Below are 22,230 nucleotides of genomic sequence, written 5' to 3' on the forward strand. Positions count from 1 at the left end.
GACCATGGGAGAGTGACACCTAATGGATAGAATCTAGAGTCTGGTTCTCTGTTGCCCTGGATCAACAAGCCTGGTCAGTACAAAGCAAATCCAACCCGTCTTCTCACAGACAGAGTCTTCTGAGCAATTTCCATAACACTGGATCATTGTTTTAGGTCATTTTCAATTCAGCAGCTAATTTTCTTTTTGGAAGAAAATGTTTGGGCCCATTTAGAATTATGGCTTTAAAATTACCCTGATGTTTTTATTTTTCCTCTCTGCTTTACAGTCTTTGTTTATTTTCACTTTAAAGAAGAGACACGTTTTCTCTAATAAAAACAATATGATCCCGATCTGCTTACTCAAAAACTTTATCCTTAAAGGCAAGTTCAAGATGCGCAAAAAGATCTTGAGAACAACTGACAAAAGCTGGGAGAAGCAAAGAAACATTTGTTTGATTTCTAGCCAATGTATGTGTTTCACCATTTTATATGTGTTTAGTTCCAGTTGCTCAGCTCATGTTCTTAAAGATCCAAACTATTGAGCTTTGAACACCGAGGCCCTGGAGGATTTACCAAAGTGTGTCCAGTTTAGAGGTAACCTGTGTGGCTCAAATGATGGTGCTATGTAAGTTCCTGCTGGTCCCCTGAGGCCACGCCAGTCTGGGACAATAGACCTGCTAAGCCAAAGACAGGTCCCAACCTCACCTCCTCTGGTTTGGAAACTGAAAGTGCCTAGCGGTTCTGTGGAACTTACTCGTATAGCAGACTGCTACCTTGGTTCCTTTGTTATCCATTTTGCAATATCAGAATATTTATTTCCTGAAAAAGTACCTGCCACTGTTTTCTTAGGTTGGTTATCTAGACACACAGAGATTGTTAGAGAGACAAACTGGGGAAGCTAATGGTTTTGGAAGACCATTGCTCTAGAGAACCAGCAATATTGGCTGAGTTAAACTCTGAGGCCAAGGAGCCACTTGGTCTGGTGTCATGAAGCCTGGAGTTTCCTAGTAAAGCACACGCATTTAAGACCTCTATTCACATTCCATACTGAAATCTAGCCCCTATTGTCTACAGATTGCTACATTCATCTGCACAATGATTAATAGTATGTGTGTTCCCAAACTGGCTCAAACGGCTATAAATAAGATTTTTTTTAACAGGGCTTTATGGAGGAATAGTGTGTACTTCCAGGACTTTTTTCCAAGTCATGTTGTTGTCCTTTCAATCTTAGTTGTGGAGGGCGCAGCTCAGCTCCAGGTCCAGTTGCCATTGCTAGTTGCAGGGGGCACAGCCCACCATCCCTTGCAGGACTCGAGGAATTGAACTGTCAACCTTGGGGTTCAGAGCCGGTGCTCCAACCAGCTGAGCCATCTGAGAGCTTAGCGGCAGCTCAGCTCAAGATGCCGTGTTCAATCTTTAGTTGCAGGGGGCGCTGCTCACCATCCCTTGTGGGACTCGAGATGTTGAACCCGCAGCCTTGTGGTTGAGAGCCCACTGGCCCATGTGGGAATCGAACCGGCAGCCTTCAGAGTTAGGAGCACGGAGCTCCAACGGCCTGAGCCACCGGGCCGGCCCATAAATATGATTTTTGTAATTAATATATCAAAAAAGCTTATTGAAAAATAAACCCTTTCTCTTAATGAAGAAACAAATGGAAATGACCATTGGTAGTCTCTAAAAATAATGTCTATTACAAAGATGAGAGTTTTCCTATTATAGCCAAGTTTCTCCATTCATACCTTAGTACATCTTCAGGTTTCTGGAAGCCATTGTCCTCCACAGTAAGAAAGCAATGAGCGGATGCGTCTTACTTGTTTTTGTGGGAACCAAGGAGAAAAATCACTCTTGCATCACAGGCAGGAAGGCTCTGTAAATGGTCACATCACCTGTGCCTTCCTGGGGCAGAGTCGGGTTGGGAACACAGCCTGAGATAGGCAGTTATGTCTGGGAAGGTGTTAGTGTGTGTCCTACCATGGTAGTGGGCCTCGCTGATCCTGTCACACACATACACATATGCACACACAGGCACATGTGCACAACACCCTTAAGAACAAGAGTCAGAGCCATCAGTAATCCGTAGCACATGCTCTCCCTGGCTTCTCACACCTACGTGAGAACCTACCACCTTAACACTCCCGAGCAAGCCATGGAAAGAGTGTTTCTCTTGACTGCCCGGAAAAGTATAGTGTTAGCTTCATCCCACGCAGAACGCACTGGAATGAGGAGCATCTTTATATGAAAAATACATACCCCTCACAAGAGTGGTGTGGTGATTTTGCTCATATTGCACAATGATTTGGGTAGGTTTTTAAATGTGAGAAGGAAGGATGCTTAAAAACTTGTGTCTCCGAATATCGTTGATAAGTTTAAAATTGCAATCAGACTGTTTCTTGTTAATATGTCCTATTTTGGGAAATATTTTGAGCCTTTTTGAGTAAATTATTTAGATTCTTTCTTGCACAGGTAGCTTTCTACTCTGAGGCAAGTACTTTGTAACCAGACACTGCCAGAATTCTTCCTCATAGGAATGAATGCCAGTCTTTCCCAAATACTATACCAACCAGGTTAGTTTCCCACGGCTACTACAACAAATTACCACAAACTAGGTGCCTTAAAACAATGGAAATTTATACTTTCAAGGTTCTAAAGGACAGAAAATCCGAGGTGTCCACAAGGCCATGCTCCCTCTGGAGGCTGCAGAGGTGAATCCATTCTTCACCTCTTCCAGCTTCTGGTAGCCGTTGGCACTCCTTCACTTGTGGCTCCATCACTCTGACTTCTGCCTCTGTGGTCACATTGCCTTTGCCTCCTCTCTCGGTGGCAAATACTGGTCTGCCTGACTCTTACAAGGAAACTTGTCATTGCATTTAGGGACCACTTGAATAAACCATGATAAGCTCCTCCTCTCAAAATCCTTAGCCTAATCATATCTTTTGCCATATAAGTAACATTCACAAGTTCCAAGAATTAGGAGGAAGACGTATCTTTTGGAAGTCCACCATTCATTCCACTGCACCAAGAATGAAGTTTTCCTTTCATCTTGTCACTTCTCTGACCAAGGAAGATAATTAGTTCAAATGTAGCCCCTACCTAGGCTGGAAGGTTTATATGCAAGGATATTGTTTTGTTTCGTTTGCAAATGAATAAATCCAATGCAACGTAACCAAATGTCTTCTAAAACCAGCCTGTTTCTCCCTCCTAGTCGGGTACAACCGCCCTATTCTTCGCTGCCCAGCAAGGCCACAATGACGTGGTGAGATTTCTCTTTGAATTTGGAGCGTCCACTGAACTTAGGACCAAAGTAAGAGGCCTTTCTTGATGTCATACCTTGTTGAAGAATTTCAGCAGTCATAAGTATTATTTTCTCTTCATCTGTAATACAAATTTGTGCTCCCCGTTTTATAAGATTTTCAAGCCTACGAAGGTGGGTTTCACAAGGTTCTTTGTAATGGTTCAAGGGTTGTCCTCGAGATTGAACTCAAAACCTGGCATTTTTACTCTGAGCTCACTATTGGAAAATTTTATGAGGAATTACTTACATTCTTTCTTGGACTGGTAGCTTTCTACTCTGGGATACTAAATTTTGTTACCAGGTTAGATACAGTAGTAGGTGCTTTAAACGTTCCCTGTTTTCATGTGCTTTTTTTTCCATCCCAGTGCTATGATAGGAAATATTGGAAGTATTAAGCAATCCTAGGGAATCTGAGATATTTCTAAGGAGGGTGATTTGGCAGGCAGTTTACTTTCTGAGATGTCCTAACTGAAATACATAATATATGATTACAGTTTATGTAGTTGGGCAAGGAATGGTGATTCTTCCTTTAAAGAAGTCATTGATTCTTCATATTAGATATAATGTTAGATATATTAGATATATGGATAAGAATATTCTTCATATTAGATATATGGATAAGATCAACTTTATATTCACAAAATGATTTTACGTTATAATGTTTTTAGTGGGAGAATTTGAACTGCCATACCATTTTTGTAGTTTTCAACTTATTTCTGGATTCATCATAATAAAAAAAATTCCTGAAAATTTGCCCCAGTTGGAAACTTTCAGGTTTCCTTAATTCATTGTATGTGATATTTTGATATGAAGGGAGTTTCCAATGGGTTTTTTTCCTAGTAAAATGATAACTATTAAGTAGATCTGAATATCAGACAGGTTTCTGTTTATTCTGAAACCTGTTGGACTGCATACATGCCTCCAGACATGCTGAATATAATATACAGTAATCCAAAATATGTGTGTGTTTTTATATTAATTGTCATTTTATTTTTCATTATAAAAGTGATGCAACAAAAAACAGGAAGTAAAGTTCTACAAAACCTAAATCTCAACTCTTTGAACTAAAGTCAAAATGTTCATGTGTGGCCATATGGCTGCTTCAGTCTTCTTGGTTAGCAAGTTAGTGCTGGCTCAAAGCCTTTGTACATGAGCCAGTCTGTGCTCTCCCAGAAATCCATGGAACGTGGGGCCCAAGGGGAGCCATTGTACATATTTCCATTAGGTCAGCTGCAGGTGTCCAAGAGCTTTCCATGGGAAGAAGAGAGTGTCGGGAGGCTTTGAGTTTTAATATGATCCTGTCATCAACACGGACTTTGTGTCAACCATTATTCTCATTGTTATTAAAGCTGTATCCTCAAAAATATGTTTTTAAAAATAACAGATATAAGCTCTTCTATGACAATCATCACATTTTATCTGTTCTCTAAATTCATTAGGCAAAGAGCTGGGGAAATTGACAGAACAAAACTTGGAGACATTGGTGCTCATGGCTGCCGAGAAGCAATTTCTTGATGCCCACCCCCCCACACACACACATGCTCACCACCACCTCAGCCCTCCAGTCTTTCTCCATTCCTCACCCTCAAAATATAGCTCTCGCCCACCACACAGCCATGAGCTGAAGCCTCACCCAGCCACATGCTTCCCCCAGGATCTCACCTGCCTGTGAACGCAGGAGTTCTTAAAGCAGTGTTTCTCCACGTGAGGACCGCCTGCCACCTGTTCACCACAGTCACCTTACATGACTGGTCAAAAGCCCTATTTCTGGGCCTCACTCCGGACCTACTGAATCTGAGGATGGGGCTCTGAGGATCGTAGACATTTTGAATAAACACTCTATCCCCAAATTTGAAAAACACACTATCTTGTATTTGTGATTTGTATTTTAGAACCAGATTACACGTTCTTGCATTTTTTTATAATCACCTCAAATGTCTACATACCAATGCACAGAGCCAAACAAACAACTATCCTAGATGGGGGAAAATAATACACTCGCTGCAGCACCTGAGAAAAACCATTAAGGGTTTCGGTTGACCACAAATTCAGTGGGTCAGTAGTGTGATGTGGTTGGCATAAAAGCTAATTCTATAATAATGTAGGCCACAGAAATAAAAGTAGAGTAGATGGAACAAGGAAATGTCCCACTCCACATCATACCACATCCACTTTGTAGTACTCTGTTTAGTTCTAGGGCCCACATTTTGAAACAGACTTGGAAAAACTGGCACATGTTCAAAGGAAAATACTAAGTAGGAGGTTGAGAGACGCATGGAATATGCTGTACTTATCCATGCTTTTAATGGATACAGATCTTCTCCATGAAGGCAAAGACCCCAGAGGGTTACCCCATAAAAGCACCTTAATCTCAGAGACCTGCAGTGGGGTGGAACCGCAGAGAGAAGCCAATGTTTGTCATGAGGGTCCCTGTCCAGAAGCCACAAGAGGCTATTCTGGTAATTCCAAGACAGAACTGATTGGTCCAGACTTTCTGTTCTTTTGTTTCTGTGATTGAGAGGCAAATAGATGATTCTGCATTTGACATGGGAAATTTCTATTTTTTTATCATGTTATTTTTCAGTTGCAGTTGACATACAATATTGTATTCGTTTCAGGTGTGCAACACAGTGATTAGACATCTATATAACTTACAGAGTGATCAGCTTGATAAGTCTAATAGACATGGGAAATTTCTGAATTAATCATAATAACTCAGTCAAACAACTATAGTCTCTCTCAAGCAAGTCATTCAAGTGTACAACATAATGGTGTCCTTAAATGTCCATCTGATTATAAGGAAAAAGTATAAAGGGATAAAAGAGGAAAAGTGAATTTGTTATTATCTATGGGGAAATTCTTGTTCAAAGTTCTCATTATGCAAGGAGCATGTGTTTGGTAAGATTTATGCCTGCATTTTTTAATGTGTTTATACTTTACATGTCCACAGGACGGGGGCACTGCCCTGCTGGCCGCCAGTCAATATGGGCACAAGCAAGTGGTGGATACCTTGCTGAAGCACGGAGCCAACATCCACGACCAGCTTTATGTGAGTGTGTTTCACGGGGACCTTAGGTAGACACTTGCTTATTCCCACATCACATACCTTTGCCATCTGAATTGGATGTCAGAAGTGCCAATTTCAAAACTATTTTCATGAACAACAGGACTTTAATCTTACACATCAAGGAAAAGAGATAGTAGTTAACCAGATGATCTTTTCCTGTGTAGAAAACCACAGTCTTATTTACCCATCTTTGTTCTGCCCTTTGAAATCTTTTGCACATGAAATAGTTCATGTACCTCTGCAATTAGAATCTTCAAAACTCATGTGGTACGTACTTACTCATAGCATGACAAGCCCAGCGAGTGAACTTGCTAAAAACCAAAATAAGTTCTGCTGTGGAGATATTTGGGAGGAAGAGCACAAAAAAGGTGAAATCAAGTTATTTGGAAGAGAAGTAAGGTTAGGTGGGTAAAGACCTGTGAAATATAATACATGCCCACCACTGACCTTTCAAAGGCATCCGCTGCAAGTGTGGGTCGGCAGCTAAATGGCAATTAGCACATTTCCCAAGTGCTCTTTTCATTGACTGCCATTGTAATTACAATAGGATTTATGGCAAATGTGATTCTGGTTTTGTAGGAAAAAATAAAATATGAGGAGATGAAGTAAATTGACAGAGTATCATAGCCAGGAGTGGCAGAATTCTGTTTCCAATTATTTAGGAACCGTATTTCAGACTATCCTACTACTAGACATTTAGCTCACATGCGTAGGGTACTATATACTTTCATAGACATGTAATGAGATGTGTAGGTGTGAACGTTTCCATTTGAACACCCTTTCCAGTGTTTACACGGTGAACTCTGACCAATCACAGACCTCTTTGAAGTACATAGCAACCAGCCTTACCCTTTGTACTTCAAAATCTGTAACATTCTTTGATCTTGCAGTATTCCCAGTTGAATGACTGAGCTACTTGATAATGGCCTAAAGGAGTGATTCTCAACTCTGGCTGCCCATTAGAATCACCTTGAGAGCTTTAAAAAGTGCCACCTCCCAGGCCCACTTCAGACCAAGTAAGCTGGAGTCTCTGAGGGCACAGCTTGAACAGTAGGTCATTCTGACGTGTGTCCAAGTCTAAGAAACACAGGTCTACAGCTTTGGCTATTTCTTTGGCTGTATCTGAGAGTGGATATGAGTATATGTCTGTGAAGGTTGACTAGGAAAAGCCCAAGTCTTTAGAAAAGGAAAATCAGGTGTGATTTTTATAGCATTACAATTAGTAGTCCGCAACCCAAATTGACAGTGGGTACAAAATTTGTACTATTAGATAATATTCTTCCGTAAGGCTCATCAGGGTGGCACATAATCTTGGAAATGTAGAGTATGGGGAGAGCCCATTCCCATAGTAAATTCCTCTATTACAAGGTGACTCAATAAATTTCATGCACCGGAACTTAGGTTTTCTGGGAGGACTTTTATTTACCCTTTTATTTACCCAAACATTCCAGTGTAAATGTTTCCATTAAAAACAATTGAAATACGGCGAATTCCTGTCACTGATCCCTGAAAACTTCTCGAACAGAAGTTTACAATACATAGTAAAAAATCCAATGCATAGATATCCATTTTAGAAACTTCCTAAGAGTTATCAGCTGCTAAGGGCATGGGAGACTTTCTGTGACAACACAGTAAGGAGCAGCTGTAAATTTCATCCCCATATCAAACAGCTGCTTGATTTTTTAATGATTGCCTTGAGGGAAGTCTGACGGCTCAGCTGACACCCACTGGAAATCCAGCACCCTCCACGTGGTTGGACTTGCAGGGAAAGGTGCTTTGTATTTTAACTTGTGGTTAGTGTTCCTGATGGGAGGATGGTAATTAGCTGGGTTAGCTAGGTGTTTTCCACAGGGATGTGCTTGGGTTTTCCACTGCGGTCTAAAAGTAATGAAGCTCACCGTATTCTTTGAATGCTATCTGTGTGAAGTGAGCAGCTGGGAAGCATGCATGCCTTCAGCTAAGCATGTATTGTTGAAATCACCCAATGACACGTCTTCAAGAAAAAAGAAATGACCGGAAGATGTAGACACCCAGTCTACATCTAAAGAAAACTAAAGAAAACTGGAAATGAGCATTTGCTTTGGGCTTTTACTCAGGATTGCTTAATTGCCTGTATAGGTGTTATGGGTGTCTGCTGGGCTAGCAGGAAGTGAGTTTATGGATATTCTGATTAGGGCAGTTATTCTGAAAGCATTGTGTGTTTTAAAATTTGGAGAAACGGCATGTTAGGGGGATGTGGGTAAGGGGGCAAGAACGGGGAAGGAGTAGAGAAGACAGTTTTTACTCCTGTTTTATAAAAGCACACAAAATAGATTTAAGGATGTGTTTAGTTTTTATTCATAGACTTTATTTTTTTGTTTTTAACTAACACTTAGCTCTTCATTAACAAAAGAATTGAAATAGAAAATTGTGTTAAATGTATGTGTTTTTAAATCTAATTAAAAAGGGGATGGACTCAGATCAGAGAACGAAAGTAGAAAGCAGCTAAGAAGTCTATGCAGACAAGAGGAAAATGGTGACTGGATATTTGGAAAACCTGAATGCTACAACTAGATGTATCATAAGCTCCAGGACCAAAATTTTGTAGAGTGAACAGTCATTATACAGATTACAACTTATCCTCATGAACTGCCTATTTTAAACTTACCTTTCAGCTTGACTTATTGTGATGTTTAGAATCATTCTTCAAAGAATAAAACACTAACCAAGTATGTCGTAAAAAAAGGAAGGCATGGAAATGGACAATTGTATTAAATGTATGTATTTTTTAAATGTAATTTCCTTTAAAATAAATGTGAAAGATGATTTTTTAATACTTTCAATTTTCTGTCTCTCAGGATGGAGCCACTGCACTCTTCCTCGCTGCTCAAGGTGGTTACTTGGATGTTACTCGATTGTTATTGTCTTCAGGAGCCAAAGTCAACCAGCCCAGACAGGTAATGTCCACAGAGAAGTGGGCAGGGAGGGCCTGCTGTCTGTCCTGCAGCAGCTCCTACCGAGTCAGCTCCAGGCGTCTTTAAACCCTCTTGCTTCTGTGACGACAGTTAATCTTTCGTTCGGGTTTCTCCTGTTCTTTGCTTTGGACTCACCTGAAATCAGGCTGACATCACCATTTACTATTTTTAAAACCTGGGTATTTGGTATCTGAGGTCAAGTACACACTCTGCCACCTCCTGTTCAAATAAATTATGGCTGCACTGAGGTAATAAGAGTAGCTAGCCTGGGACATAGGTAAATAGAGGCGTGTCTGGTAGCCTTGATATGCTGCCTTATCTCTTACCCCCACTTCTGCCACCAAACCAAAAAGGGACCCATTGGAGGCATTAGTAGGTTCTGCACCTTCATCTCTCACAATTATTAATACAGTGCTATTAAGACTTTGTTTACCAACAGCAAGCTAACCTTTGGCAAATCAATTACTTAAAGGAACAGAAGGGCAAGGTAATACTGACCACACTTTATAAATGGTGGGGAACCATCCAAACATAAGGCATTCTACTTAGCTTCTCTTCTATTTGCACGAATTAATTTGTTTTTAAACAAGACATTTCACATTAAGGTAACATTACTTTAAAGGTAGTTTTCTAGAACAATCAAGCTGACTTCTTACCAGAAAACGACACCCAGGCAGATTCCCACTGCAGTGTGACCTGCTTTGAGAATGTGTGTATGTTCATGTAATGAATAGCTATGAGAACCTTAAGGTTGGTCTGAGCTCTTGGCCATGGTCTTCTTCAGTCTTTAGATGTCCTAGTGGATAAGAAACCTAAAAGAAGAAAGAGCCTTGGGAAAACTGGGTTTGAGTTTAGGAATTCTAAGTTCTAGATCCAGCCAATAACTAGCTGTGTGGTTTTAAACAAGTGAATCAACCTCTCTGGACCTCTCTTCCTTCATCTGTAATTTAGAAGGCTGGGCAAGAATAATTCTGATGATCTCTTCAGGGTCCCAAATTTTGTTAATTGTTTTATTCAATGTTCAATCAGCATTTCTTGAGCATTTAGCATGTGCCAGACACTGCTATGAATGTAAGATTATATTTTTAGAATTTTAAAGATATTCTTAGATTTAAATGGCCCTAGGGATACTCGTGGGAAAGAAAGCTTTTAGAAAAAGTTGCATTTCCATACCTGCCAGAGTTGACATTTGGGGATTGCAGTTTAATATTTTCTTGTTGGTCGTTGTTTTTAAATTGTTGATTGATTCTGAATCAGATCCTTCATTCTATTACAAATAATAAAAAGAACTGGTTGCATAAATTTGAGTAGGAAGCCATTATTGAGAGAGTACCACTGTGAATTTAGAAATGAGAGATTGTGAAGATTATCAACTCTCTCTCTCTCTCTCTATCTTTCTCACTCTCTTTCTACATCCCTTTCTAAAATTATTTCTAGCACTTTCACAAATCTATTTGTAAAATAAATTATATTATTCATATGCCTAAGGTTTTGTGAAAAAAAACAAGTTGATAGAAGAGATTATATTGCAAAGGTTGTATTGATTCTGTCCATTTAAACCCAAACTGAGTCTTGTGATCGTGTTGAAACCAAGAAGTTAAAAGAGTGAACCAACATTGTAGTGGTAGCCACAACACACCAGTGTGTTTCATTCCTCAGGAGTGAGGATGACCTGGTCAAAGTGAATGACCTGGGTGTGGGAGTGGGAGCACTCCGCCCTCCGGTCAAGGAGCAAGTGACAGGCCCTTCCAAAGACTGAATCTAATGCGATTGTTTGAAATTGAGAGCTCAGCTCTGAAAAGATTGTTACTCAGCAACAGGGTGTTTTATAGCATAAGAATTGCTTTGGGGCCAGGGAGGGGAGTAATGGAATTTCTCCTCTTTATGGAGTATACTAACCCCACTATACCCTCTGTATCCCATAGATAGCCACTGTAACTTTAAAAACCATAATCTTTTTATTACCTGCCATGAGCTTATAAATAAAAGGTTATCTAGGTAGGTCAGACTAGTCCAAGTTCTGTATTCTCTAAAAGGGGAAATTCTGCATATTTAATTCCATTCCAAGAAAACAAGTAGTGTTATAAATACGGCAAAAGTAATGTTTATCAGCCCTGGCTGATTTTGTCAGAAGTTATGAAGAGGTTAAAAAAAAAAAAAAAAGTCTGCACATGGCCTGCACATGGTAGAATATTATTTAGGTAGGACATTTGGAAACCAATGTTTTATTCTGAAAGCTCAGCTGACACACTGAGTCATTGTCAGAAAATTCTTGAATTTACAAAATAAGAGAAATGATATTTGGCTAGTTTAATTTCTTAATATTTTAAGATAAATCTGATTTATAATTTTTTCATTGCCATTGTATGGAGTGCTGACATTTTATGGCACACTGTAACAAGATGTTAACGAAGTGGCATTGAAATTATTCAGCTGACATTTGATCTGAGCGGCAGGGAATCTGAACCATAGTAGAAATGACTTTTCCTTGTAACTTTATCACTGACGGACTAACTGAAAACCTTTTTAGTATTTTTGTGAGAAGGAATCATAATTACAAAGCAAGCCACAGGAAGACTTTGGAAAGACTAAGTTCTTGATTTAATACTGGAAAAAAATTTCCTTTTAAGTTGTCCAAGATAAAGATGGTAAGAGTCAGAGATCACTGAAATCCATAGTCAGTCTAAAAACTCATGTTCAGTTCTATCTATGTGTCCTCACCAAGTAGACTTGATATGAGTCAAACCTGTTTTTAAAGGTAAAAGATGTAATTGTCTTCCTACACAACACTAGTATTTTTCACCAAAAATACAATATTGAAATATTTGTCAATGATAATTTGTCAGTGTTAGTTTAAATTCAGCATTTGACCCAATATTATTTTCTTTAACGATGCATATGGTGTCAAACATTTCCTAGAGAAAGTGAAAGCAGGATCTTAGGAACACCCTAGAAGACCGTCACTCTTAGATATAATAGCTTCTTAGAAATTATTATTAAACTTTGAACTCTTAGCAGGTTCCAAATAAAACAAAAGTGGAAAGGCTTAAGATTTATTTCTATACCCGCTTAATCAAAATTCAATTAAAATGTTGGGGAAAAGAATGCATGAGTCATGATGTCTTAACGAATCAAACCTTTTTAATCACTCACTAAGATAGCTATTTATTCTGTTTTTCTATTAACAAAATGCTTTGACATATACTTTTCCCAACTCAACTTACCCACCTTATTAAATAATACTTTTATAGAGTGGTAAAGGTCTGACTGTATTTACCCAGAGCTGAGATTGGCCTGTCATCACTCATCTCTATCTAGTCCTCTTAATGTGCTAATCAGTATTTCTTTGAAACCTGACAGAAAGGCCATCTCATAAAGTGCCTTCTCTAACAGAATCCTTGGTTTGGACTTGTATGCAGAGATGCTGGGATCCAGATAATAACAGTTCTCCCAGGTTGCAAGCTTGGCAGGGCAGGGGGACCCATTGTCCACAATGGGAGAAAGTAGAGCCAACAGATTGGTGCCGTATCCTGAGGCCTTGGAGACAGGAACAGAGGCAATGGGGAGGCCTTACTGCTTGCATTCCTTCCGCACGTGGTAAGCACTCAGAAAAGGTGTGTTGACTCCAGAAGACACCTTGTAGTATGGGCAGAGTGCCAATGAGGTCCAGAAGGTTGCAGTACATAGTAGTAATCAACTGGAACTAGAACAGGCTCAGATATAGTGCCCAGGCTCACGGGCAGGACACTAGTCCTGGGAAGACTGTAAGAGCCAGCTAGGGAGCCAGACCCAGGTCTGGGGTTGGTGGGGGGACTGCTTGGTTGTTAAAGGGATGTAGATATCTTAAGGAAATCAAACAGTCCCAGTTCACTTATTAACTGCATGACCTTGAGCAAGTTGTTTCCTGTCCCTGAATCTCCGTTTTTTTCATCTGTATAACTGAGATAATAATGGTACATCTGTAGAGGAGTGTTGTGAGAATGACATGATCCCTGCAAAATCCTTAATGCAATAGCCGATATACACCAACTGCTTAGTGAATGTTAGACATTGCCATGATCCCTGCAAAATCCTTAATGCAATAGCCGATATACACCAACTGCTTAGTGAATGTTAGACATTGCCATTATTTCTGTTCCATAAGGCCTCACTGGAACAGAAAGCCCATCAGAAATCAAGGTTGTACTTTTTCTCTTGTGAGCCACATGGTCTCTGTCATCTCAAAGTGACTTCTTGCCTCTTTCTCTCTCCCACTCCTTTTTTGGGGGGGAGGGAGAAGCTTGTTCTGCATACTTATCTTGAATGTGATCCCCAAGTTTACATGTCAGATTACCAAACTCTTGGACTAGCCATGTCATTGTTACAGCTCATCTTTGCACACCAGGCCCCTGGTTGGCCTGCCCATCCGTGGTCTGATCACCCATGTCTGGGGAGAATGGAGTCAGGTTGTGGGCAGTACAGGCATCAGGAACATCTTTTACAGACCCATTTGCTAGACTGGGGACACCAAGCAAGGACACAGTAATGAGAAATGGACTCCAGGTCAGGGTAGCATCGGCAGCAAAGTTGTCTCAGTATTGAACCCCCTCTGCTACTAGTTAAGTTCCTTATATCTCTTGAGCCCCCAACTCAGAATACAGTTGGACCCCAAGACTTTCTATCTGACTGGAGCCTGCAGGTGAAATAGCCTAAGTGTGCGGACTGGAAAGCAGCAGAAGCAAAGAGCTAGAGCCACTTAATATACTCATTCCCATGGAAGACAATGGTTTTAATTCTTTTTTCTAAATAATCTTTAAGAGCCTAAATAAGACCATATAAGATTTAGTGTCTAACACAAGTCATGTCATATATTCCACCGCATGCTGTGATCTATCTATAAAAGTATATTAGAGGATACTTGAAAATATTTTCTCAAATGGGATGAGGGAATTACAGAGTTGGAAGGAACTGCAAAAGTCACCTGTTTAACCATTCAACAGGTACTTGAATCCTTTCTCCAACGGTCCTGCCAAGTGGTGATCAACCACTATTGAAAGCCTCCAGACATGGGAAACTCATTACCACCTCATCAGCTTATTTAGTTTTGTTCTTTTCTTTCTTTTTTTCTTTTCTTTTTTTTTTTTATTATTTTCAGGTATACAGAGCAATGTAATAGACTAATTTGCCTAAGGTCTCATAACCAGGAAGTGGTGACTTCTTTTTCCACCTTCCATAACTATTGCAATTAAGGTGATAAAATTTGAGTGTTAGCATTACTGTTATGATATTTATAGTTGTCCCTAATATAGCATCACTCAGCACTTTTCTACCTATTAGTGTCAATTAGTAGAATTTTACTGAAAACAAACAAGCCCTTGGAAAGCACAGCCAACAGGCTGCTGGCTGCCTTTCTTTGGCTGCCCTCTGGTGGCAATACCGACATAGAACAAACGAACCCAGCGCTGGTAAGGAGGGAGAAGTGCATCAGCACCTGAGCCGCGAAAACCCTTCCCAGGGACCCACCCAAACCCCTTGGGCGGCAGCCAGCTGGATTTCCCACCCTGGCTGAACCAACCACGCCTGTCCGAGCCACTGTGACTGTAAATGTTCTTCCTTCTACGTGAATGCCCTCCTTCCTGCCCCTCCGCAAAATCCTAGTCTTCCTCCAGGACGCAGCTCAGATACCACCCCATCTTTGAAGCCGACCCTGTAGCTGCCATGAAGTTAGAAGGCCCCTCTCATGATTCATCTGGAGCATTTTTGTCCTTACTTTGTTGTAGCACTGCAATCATACTGAAATTTCCATGTCATTTCTCCACTAGACTGAGTCCCTTTGATAACAGGGACCATGTCTTAGTTTTAGTACTTACTCTACCTGAGATGAAAAAGATGCTTAATAATTGGTGGTGGTTGAATGAATGAATGATTTTCCTGAATGGGGAGAAACAAATTAAATAATGAATGTAGAAGTACTTTGTAAACTAAAAGTACAAATTAAGGTATTATGTATTTACATTGCTAATGATAAATGAAAATATTCAAACTGAGGAGTATTTCTCAGAGGCTCTTGTAAAAGGATGAAGTAGGGCAAGGGTGTTTTCAGCATTCTTCGATGCCTTGTTTCCTCTTCCCCATAAGTCTCCCGAGACACAGAGGTGCCAGTGTCCTCCCACCGACCCTCAGTGCCCTCAGGTCCTTCTAGGCTCCTGATTTGCCATCATCCACCACCCTGTTCAAATGTCATTGTCCTCTGTCCCTTTGCCTGGATGGCAGTGGGCAATAATCCTGTGCCTGCTGTGGCTAATAGACTGTTGTTGAAATTCCATACTCCAGCAAAACATGAAACGTTATATCCTATAACTGAATCATCTTGCTTTTCATCTTGCCCTATTTCCACTGATGAGTCTTTCAGTCATATCTGACTAAAACAGTCTTTTGGGCCATATTACCTTAATTACTCTTCTGCGGGAATGAAGGGCTCCCACTAAGCAGGTCGTGTATGTGAACCCACCAGTAAAGCAGACAGTCTCTAGGGAACAGGCAGGCTGGCTTCTCCTTCCTGGGTTTGTCACATTTGGGTGGGCAACCCCACCGCTTCCCACACTGCTTTCCAAAAAGCCCTTCACCACACCCTGTAGCAAAAGACCCTGCCATACAGTTTTATCAGCCAAAAAAACCGAATATTGGCAACTTAGCCAAGTAGTCCAGGCAGTGCCAAATGCCAGCCTATGGAAGTGGGTTGAAATCACGCCGCCCCCCATCTGTGAGCGAGGAGTTCTCCCCGGGTGTTCACTTGCTGCTGTGTGGATGCGATGTGATCTGCGGGTCCAAGCGTGTCCTCTCGCCGCAGGACGGGACGGCGCCGCTGTGGATCGCGTCTCAGATGGGCCACAGCGAGGTGGTGAGGGTAATGCTGCTGCGTGGAGCCGAACGCGACGCCGCCCGCAACGTGAGTCTGAGTGAAGGCTGCTCGACCTGGGGGCTGGGGGCGAAACACCTGCACTGAAGCTCCAAAATTTAACTCGGCTTAGACGTGCAGAGAAAACAGGGCTTTGTTTGGTCTAGAACTCACGTGAGTTTTCTCCCAACCATCACGTGCTCTTTAGCAGGAAAACAAAGTAAGTCCGAGTCAGCTGAAACTCAGCAAGTGCTGCTTAGTCTAAGGAAACGTTTTATTCCTTGGAGAGGCTCCTTCCCCTGAGCGCCCTTCTGAATGAACCGGGGAGGATGAGGCCGGTAGGCGCCCGGGCCTGGGGATCTCCCTGGGGGAATGTCCCTGGCGGCTGCTTGGCCTGCTGGCGCTGCGCCTCCTTCTAGCACTGGGCCACAGTGCAGCTGGCGGAGGGGCTGGGGAGTGGGGGTTCCCCTGGCACTGCCTCACCTGGTTCCCTCAGCTGCAGAATGCAGACCCCTGCCCCACATCCCCCATTGGCCTCCATGTAGCCTCTGCTCGTGTCACCTAACTCTGCCTCCGTGGGTCCCACAGCGGGTGTATGCCCCATAGGAACTAAGGGGGGCTGCCTGACTGGCACTATGCTACTCATTTGTTTGTTTGTTTCTTTGTTTGTTTGAACAGTGTCTGGCTTCTTTGCCCTTACTATTGCTCCTGTTTGTGGGACCCCCCTGCCTCCACTTTCCGTGAAAGGGCAAATCAGAAGGCACATTCCTGACCACTTCATTTCCCCTCTCCCATTCTCTTTTTCTTCTTCCCACAGTGTCTGAAGCCAGGGGGGAAAAAAAAAATCCTCTTTTCTCGTCTTTCTTCCTGATTCCAGCTAAACCTGTAGAGCAGGCTGGGATCTTTCCTTTACGACAGGAGAACTTTGTAAGCTAAATCCTCCAAATACAGCAATTGATGTGTTAAAGCAGGAGAAGAAGGAATTTGGGGAAATCTCCTTTTAGGCCAGAATGACGACAGTACGGAATATTAATACTGAACTTGTCTTTGCATTCTTTTTTAACAGATTCCAATCTATCCTCTTCCACTTCTCCCTCCTCCCCCACCACCACAGGCAAATAGATACCTAGGGCAGATTACAGCATGGTTACATATACAAGAAGGCAAAATGAAAAGCATATTTTAAATTTTGAAACAGTAAATGTAGTTCAAGAATTATTTAAATCATTGCAAACAGTTCAACATTTAATTCCTGCTAAGTCGTGAACTGCAGAGAATGCCCTTTAGTCCATCTATGTCCTGAAAATATGCTCTTGTCCCTTATCCAGTGTTCTAATGGACTGGAAGAGTATGAATTCCCAAATGGCAGGGTTCTAAGATAATATCAGAAGTCATATATTTTTTCTGGTATTCTTTCACACAGAATTAACTGTTCAATATTCTCTAAAATGCTTCTAGATTAAGAGACATTACAGGTCTGTGTCCGACAGGCACATTTTTTACCTGTTTCTGACAAGCATACTCCTAGTTCTCAACTAACATTTTAGTTCTCAGCCAAAACACACATATGTTAATAGTCAACTTGTCTTCTCCTCTGTCTGTGAAGGATGGTACAACAGCATTACTGAAAGCAGCCAACAAAGGGTATAATGATGTTATAGAGGAGTTGCTGAAATTCTCACCCACCCTTGGTATTTTGAAGGTAAGAGCTCAAGAGAAAGTTTACCAATCTGTAAAAAAGAAAAAAGAGAGAGATTAGAAATTAAAAAGTCTATACTTGGAACTGCAGTAGAATCTGGGTATAATGCACATGGTTAGTTGCATTCTTCAAAGAACATACCTACCACTTTTTAATGTTGGAGATTTATGGTCACTGGTAGAAATGAGAAGATGTTAAAAAGAATGAACCGTACCTAGTTTTCCAGAAAAAAAAAAAATAGACATACTAATGAAATCACTAAATTAGAAAGTCAACCATATTGATATATTTTGGAGGATTTGTGAAATCCTCCAGACATCATGAAACACATGATATTGGCCCACAAAACATGAGGGACAGGTGCTCATGTTTCTTTTCTTCATCACCTAGAGCTAAACACACATTGTTCCCTTAGGTGAAATAAAATAAACCTCAAACATCTGGACACCTCAGAGAATGTGTCATTTTGGAGAGCGGGATCTTCCAGAAATCAGAGCCTCAAAACTCTGTTTTAAGTTTTAATCACTTTGGATTAAAATATTTGTAAACTAGAGCATATACCAGATTTGGCAGTCTTTTTCAATAAAGGGTCAGGTAGTAAATATTTGAAGCTTTGCAGCCCAGACAGTCTCTGTTGCAACTGCTCAACTCTGCCGTTGTAGCACAAAAGCAGCCATAGAAAATACAAAACAAAACAAAAAAAAAAACTCAGTGTGGCTGCATTCCAATAAAATTTATGTATGGACATTGTATTTCATAGTTTTACGTGTCACAAAACATTCTTCTTCTTTTAAATCTCAGCTTGCCAAGACATAGAGAAACAGGTGGCAGGTTAGATTTAGCTTGAGGGCTGTAGTTTGCTGACCCCGGCATACACTCTCCTGGTTTCTTAAAAGAGGACACCAGACCTCTTCTAAACTTGGGATAGTGGCTTAGTACTTTGGGGGCTGTGCCCTCAGCGTTTATTGATGTGTATAGAGTCGACTTGCCCTTGAGTGGCCCCAGAGGCTTTTGGACACTCTGGTCTTTATGTCCATTCTTGCTACGTATCAGCTGATGCGGAGCTGCTGTTGTCAGTGTGTCACCCTTCTCTCCTATCTCAGTGAGCTGCTGCTAAGCTTCCATGAACTTGGAAGCCAGAAAGCTGCACTTTTCTTATTGTTTGTAAAGTAAGAATAAATAGTCTGTGAAAGTGAACTTTCTATGAATAAAAAAAAAAAAAGGAGCTTCAGAAATGGACTTTGCAATATCCAGTCTCATTCAAACAGCTCTTTTTTGGCTTGGTTTTTAATTCTTGGCCATGTTGCACATAAGTGCCATTGATAGGCTGGTTAAGATTTAGGTAAGTGAAATGTTATCATATTAGTAAACTGTGATACATACGAGGTCAGACAATTAAGTTTGCGAACTCATCCTACAAAAAGTGCTACATACCTCATTGCTGAATATCACTATGGTCACCTTCGTAGCACTCCCATTGGGAAGCTATGCCCTGACACCAGCGCCGAGTCCACCCTTTAAAGCAGCTTTGGAACTCTTTTCCTGCAATGGCCATCAGAGCTGTCGTCGTATTACCCTTGATGTCCTGAATGTCATCAAAATGTCTTCCTTTCAATATTTCCTTTATCTTCAGGTAAAGAAAGAAGTCATTGGGGGCCAGATCAGGTGAGTAGGGAGGGTGTTCCAATATAATTATACATTTACTGACTAAAAACTCCCTCACAGACAGTGCCGTGTGAGCTGGTGCATTGTCGTGATGCAAGAACCATGAATTGTTGGTGAAAAGTTCAGGTCGTTTTTGTCTAAGTTTTTCACGCAGCCATTTCAGCACTTCCAAATAGTAAACTTTGTTAACTCTTTGTCCACTTGGTACAAATTCATAGTGAATAATCCTGATATCAAAAAAGGTTAGCAGCATTGTTGCAACAAGTTCATGAACTTAATTGTCCGACCTCGTATTATAAAAGCAAATATGGAAAAATGCTGCTTTGCTGGAATTTTTCTCTAGGTATGATATTTTACTCGTTTACAAAAGTAAGAAAGTGGTTTTTTACTTTAAGTAGTTAATTTGAAAACCATGTTTGTATTTAGGTACTATTCACAGACATGTGTACCTTCTGGAACAGGTGTCATGTGACTCTCCATCGTTCTTATATTAGGTTTGTGATATTCTCTTCTCTCCTTCCAGAATCCAGCTACATGCTGCACATAGCTGTTTCCTTACTTCAATAAATATTTTAGTGAATTTCATGAAATGTCAGCAATCTATCCACTATGCCCCTCTATTCTTAGCAGTGCTCCAACTCAGGGCTCAGGGAGGGTTTCCTCACCCCACATACTCTTACGCCTTCTAACTCCACAGTTGCTCTCCTGCCAGCCTGAGTGAGCAGAATATGTGTGCTCACAGGTCGACCGGTTGGCTAGCTAGCCATTCCAGCCTTGCTGGAAGTGACACACCAAAAGCACAAAGACTCTATATGTTGTCCTTGAGGGAAAAAGTGTTTGACACAGCATTGCTGTTTTTTTGCACAGCAAATTCTAATGTATATAAAACTGACCGAGTGATCGTGAGGTCATGTGCACCCTAAGCCAGATTTCTTGTTTCACTTGCAAAGAACATTGGCAATATCCACACGGGACCATCTACTCTGTAGCTGAGGACACTGTATTAGATTCTGACATAACTTTGAAAAGGGAATGTAAGGAAGAATTAGGCTCTGACATTACAGTCTCATCGCTCAGGCTGGTTTATGATGAAAGCCAAGCTGCATGCTGATGGTTGTGAGCTCATTCCTGATACACATTGTCATTTTCTCCTAGAATGGGACATCGGCTCTCCACGCTGCAGTGCTCAGTGGGAATATTAAAACAGTCGCACTGCTCCTGGAAGCAGGGGCAGACCCAGCCCTGAGAAACAAGGTACCGGCCTTACCTTACCCATCTTTTAACTCCATTAGTCACCAATGCAAAGAGATAAAGCAGTGTCTACCAAAACCAAAGTAGCATCTCTCTGGCTCCGTCACTGTCTTCATACTTTGGCATAGTGATGGCATGCAGGGTTGTCATTAGGTTATGGTTGAACAGGACCCAGAGACTTATATTAGAAACCTCTAGTCGTCAGTGGTTTTTGGCTAACAATGGTGCAGCCTCCTGGGTCAGGGAGTAGGGAGGCAGTAGGTGTGGGAGTGGGGTTAATGAGTGTTCTATCATCAAATTAGTGTCCTAAAAATGTTGAAGTTCTGGTAATTTATCACCATCTTCCATAAGTTGGATGTTCATGTGTTGAGAATTGTTTGTGCTCTGTTTGGTGACTACATGGGAAGAACATTCCTTTTGTATTATTAATAGAACTTCACTGTTACAAAATCAACCCATATTTATTATTATTATTGTTAGTTTCAGGTGTACAAAACAATGTAATAGCTAGATATTTATACCCCTCACAAAGTGATAAGCCCTCTCCCCGAATCGACTACCCCTCTGATATCTTATATAGCTGTTACAGTTCTACTGACTCTATTCCTTATGCTGTACTCCACATCCTGTGAAGCATAAAATTATAGTTGACATTCATTATTATTCAGCTTCAGCTTCAGGTGTACACTGCAGTGATCAGGCACCTACACTTTCCATGAAGTGGTCTACCTAATAAGACAAGTGTCCATCAAATACACTACAAAATCTTTACATTATTGATTATATTCCCCAAACTGTCTTTTGTATCCCCGTGGCAATTTTGTGATTACCAACTGTGCTTTCTAATCCCCTCACCTTCTCCCTCATCCCATCCCCCTCCCATCTAGCAACCCTCAGCTTTTTTGTCTATTTTTCTGAGACTGTTTCAGATTAGTTTGTTCATTTATTCTATTCTTTAGATTCCACATATAAAAGAGATCATATGTCCACCCATATTTTTTATAGCTCAAAATTTTTAGTTTATAATTAGACTAAATTTGGAGGTGGAAGATGCAAGGTAACCACAGGAAAAAAATGATTGTCATTGTATTTCCTCCTATTCAACATCTGCATAAGCAGTCAAATGTACAGATTGGGGGTCAGGGTGTGGGGACAGTAACCTAGGAAAAGTCTTGAGAAGACACAGTAAACTGTAGACTTTTGAAGGAGGAAGTAAGAGTGCTGCTTAATAACAGGGGAAGATATGAAAAGCAGTTTTCATTTTATACTTGTCTACTATTTGAATTTTTATAAGCATCTACTACTGTGTTCAATTTTATTAAGAATAAAAACAAAAGCATATAGTATGTCATGACATTTTGAAAAGAAACCATTAAGAAGTGCAATTAAACATACAAGGGTCTCTTTCTTTTCATTTCACTTAGTATGTGGAATTATTATTTCC

The 22,230-nt window shown here is 40.8% G+C and overlaps 1 protein-coding gene across 3 annotated transcripts in view; it reads left to right on the forward strand.

Annotated features, from left to right (window-relative positions):
- Positions 1 to 22,230, forward strand: part of ANKRD29 (ankyrin repeat domain 29) — a 44,875-nt gene that overhangs the window by 16,084 nt on the left and 6,561 nt on the right. For 2 of the 3 annotated variants that reach the window (XM_081079140.1, XM_081079141.1), the window contains 6 exons: positions 3,184 to 3,282; positions 6,224 to 6,322; positions 9,178 to 9,276; positions 16,124 to 16,222; positions 17,778 to 17,873; positions 20,691 to 20,789. In XM_081079140.1, coding sequence (XP_080935266.1) covers positions 3,184 to 3,282; positions 6,224 to 6,322; positions 9,178 to 9,276; positions 16,124 to 16,222; positions 17,778 to 17,873; positions 20,691 to 20,789 — 591 coding nt within the window. The remainder of the gene's footprint in view (positions 1 to 3,183; positions 3,283 to 6,223; positions 6,323 to 9,177; positions 9,277 to 16,123; positions 16,223 to 17,777; positions 17,874 to 20,690; positions 20,790 to 22,230) is intronic. The other variant, XM_081079142.1, reaches the window with a different exon arrangement.

Source organism: Rhinolophus hipposideros (genome assembly GCF_964194185.1).
Source record: "Rhinolophus hipposideros genome assembly, chromosome: 17".
In the NCBI taxonomy this organism is placed as follows: Eukaryota; Metazoa; Chordata; class Mammalia; order Chiroptera; family Rhinolophidae; genus Rhinolophus; species Rhinolophus hipposideros.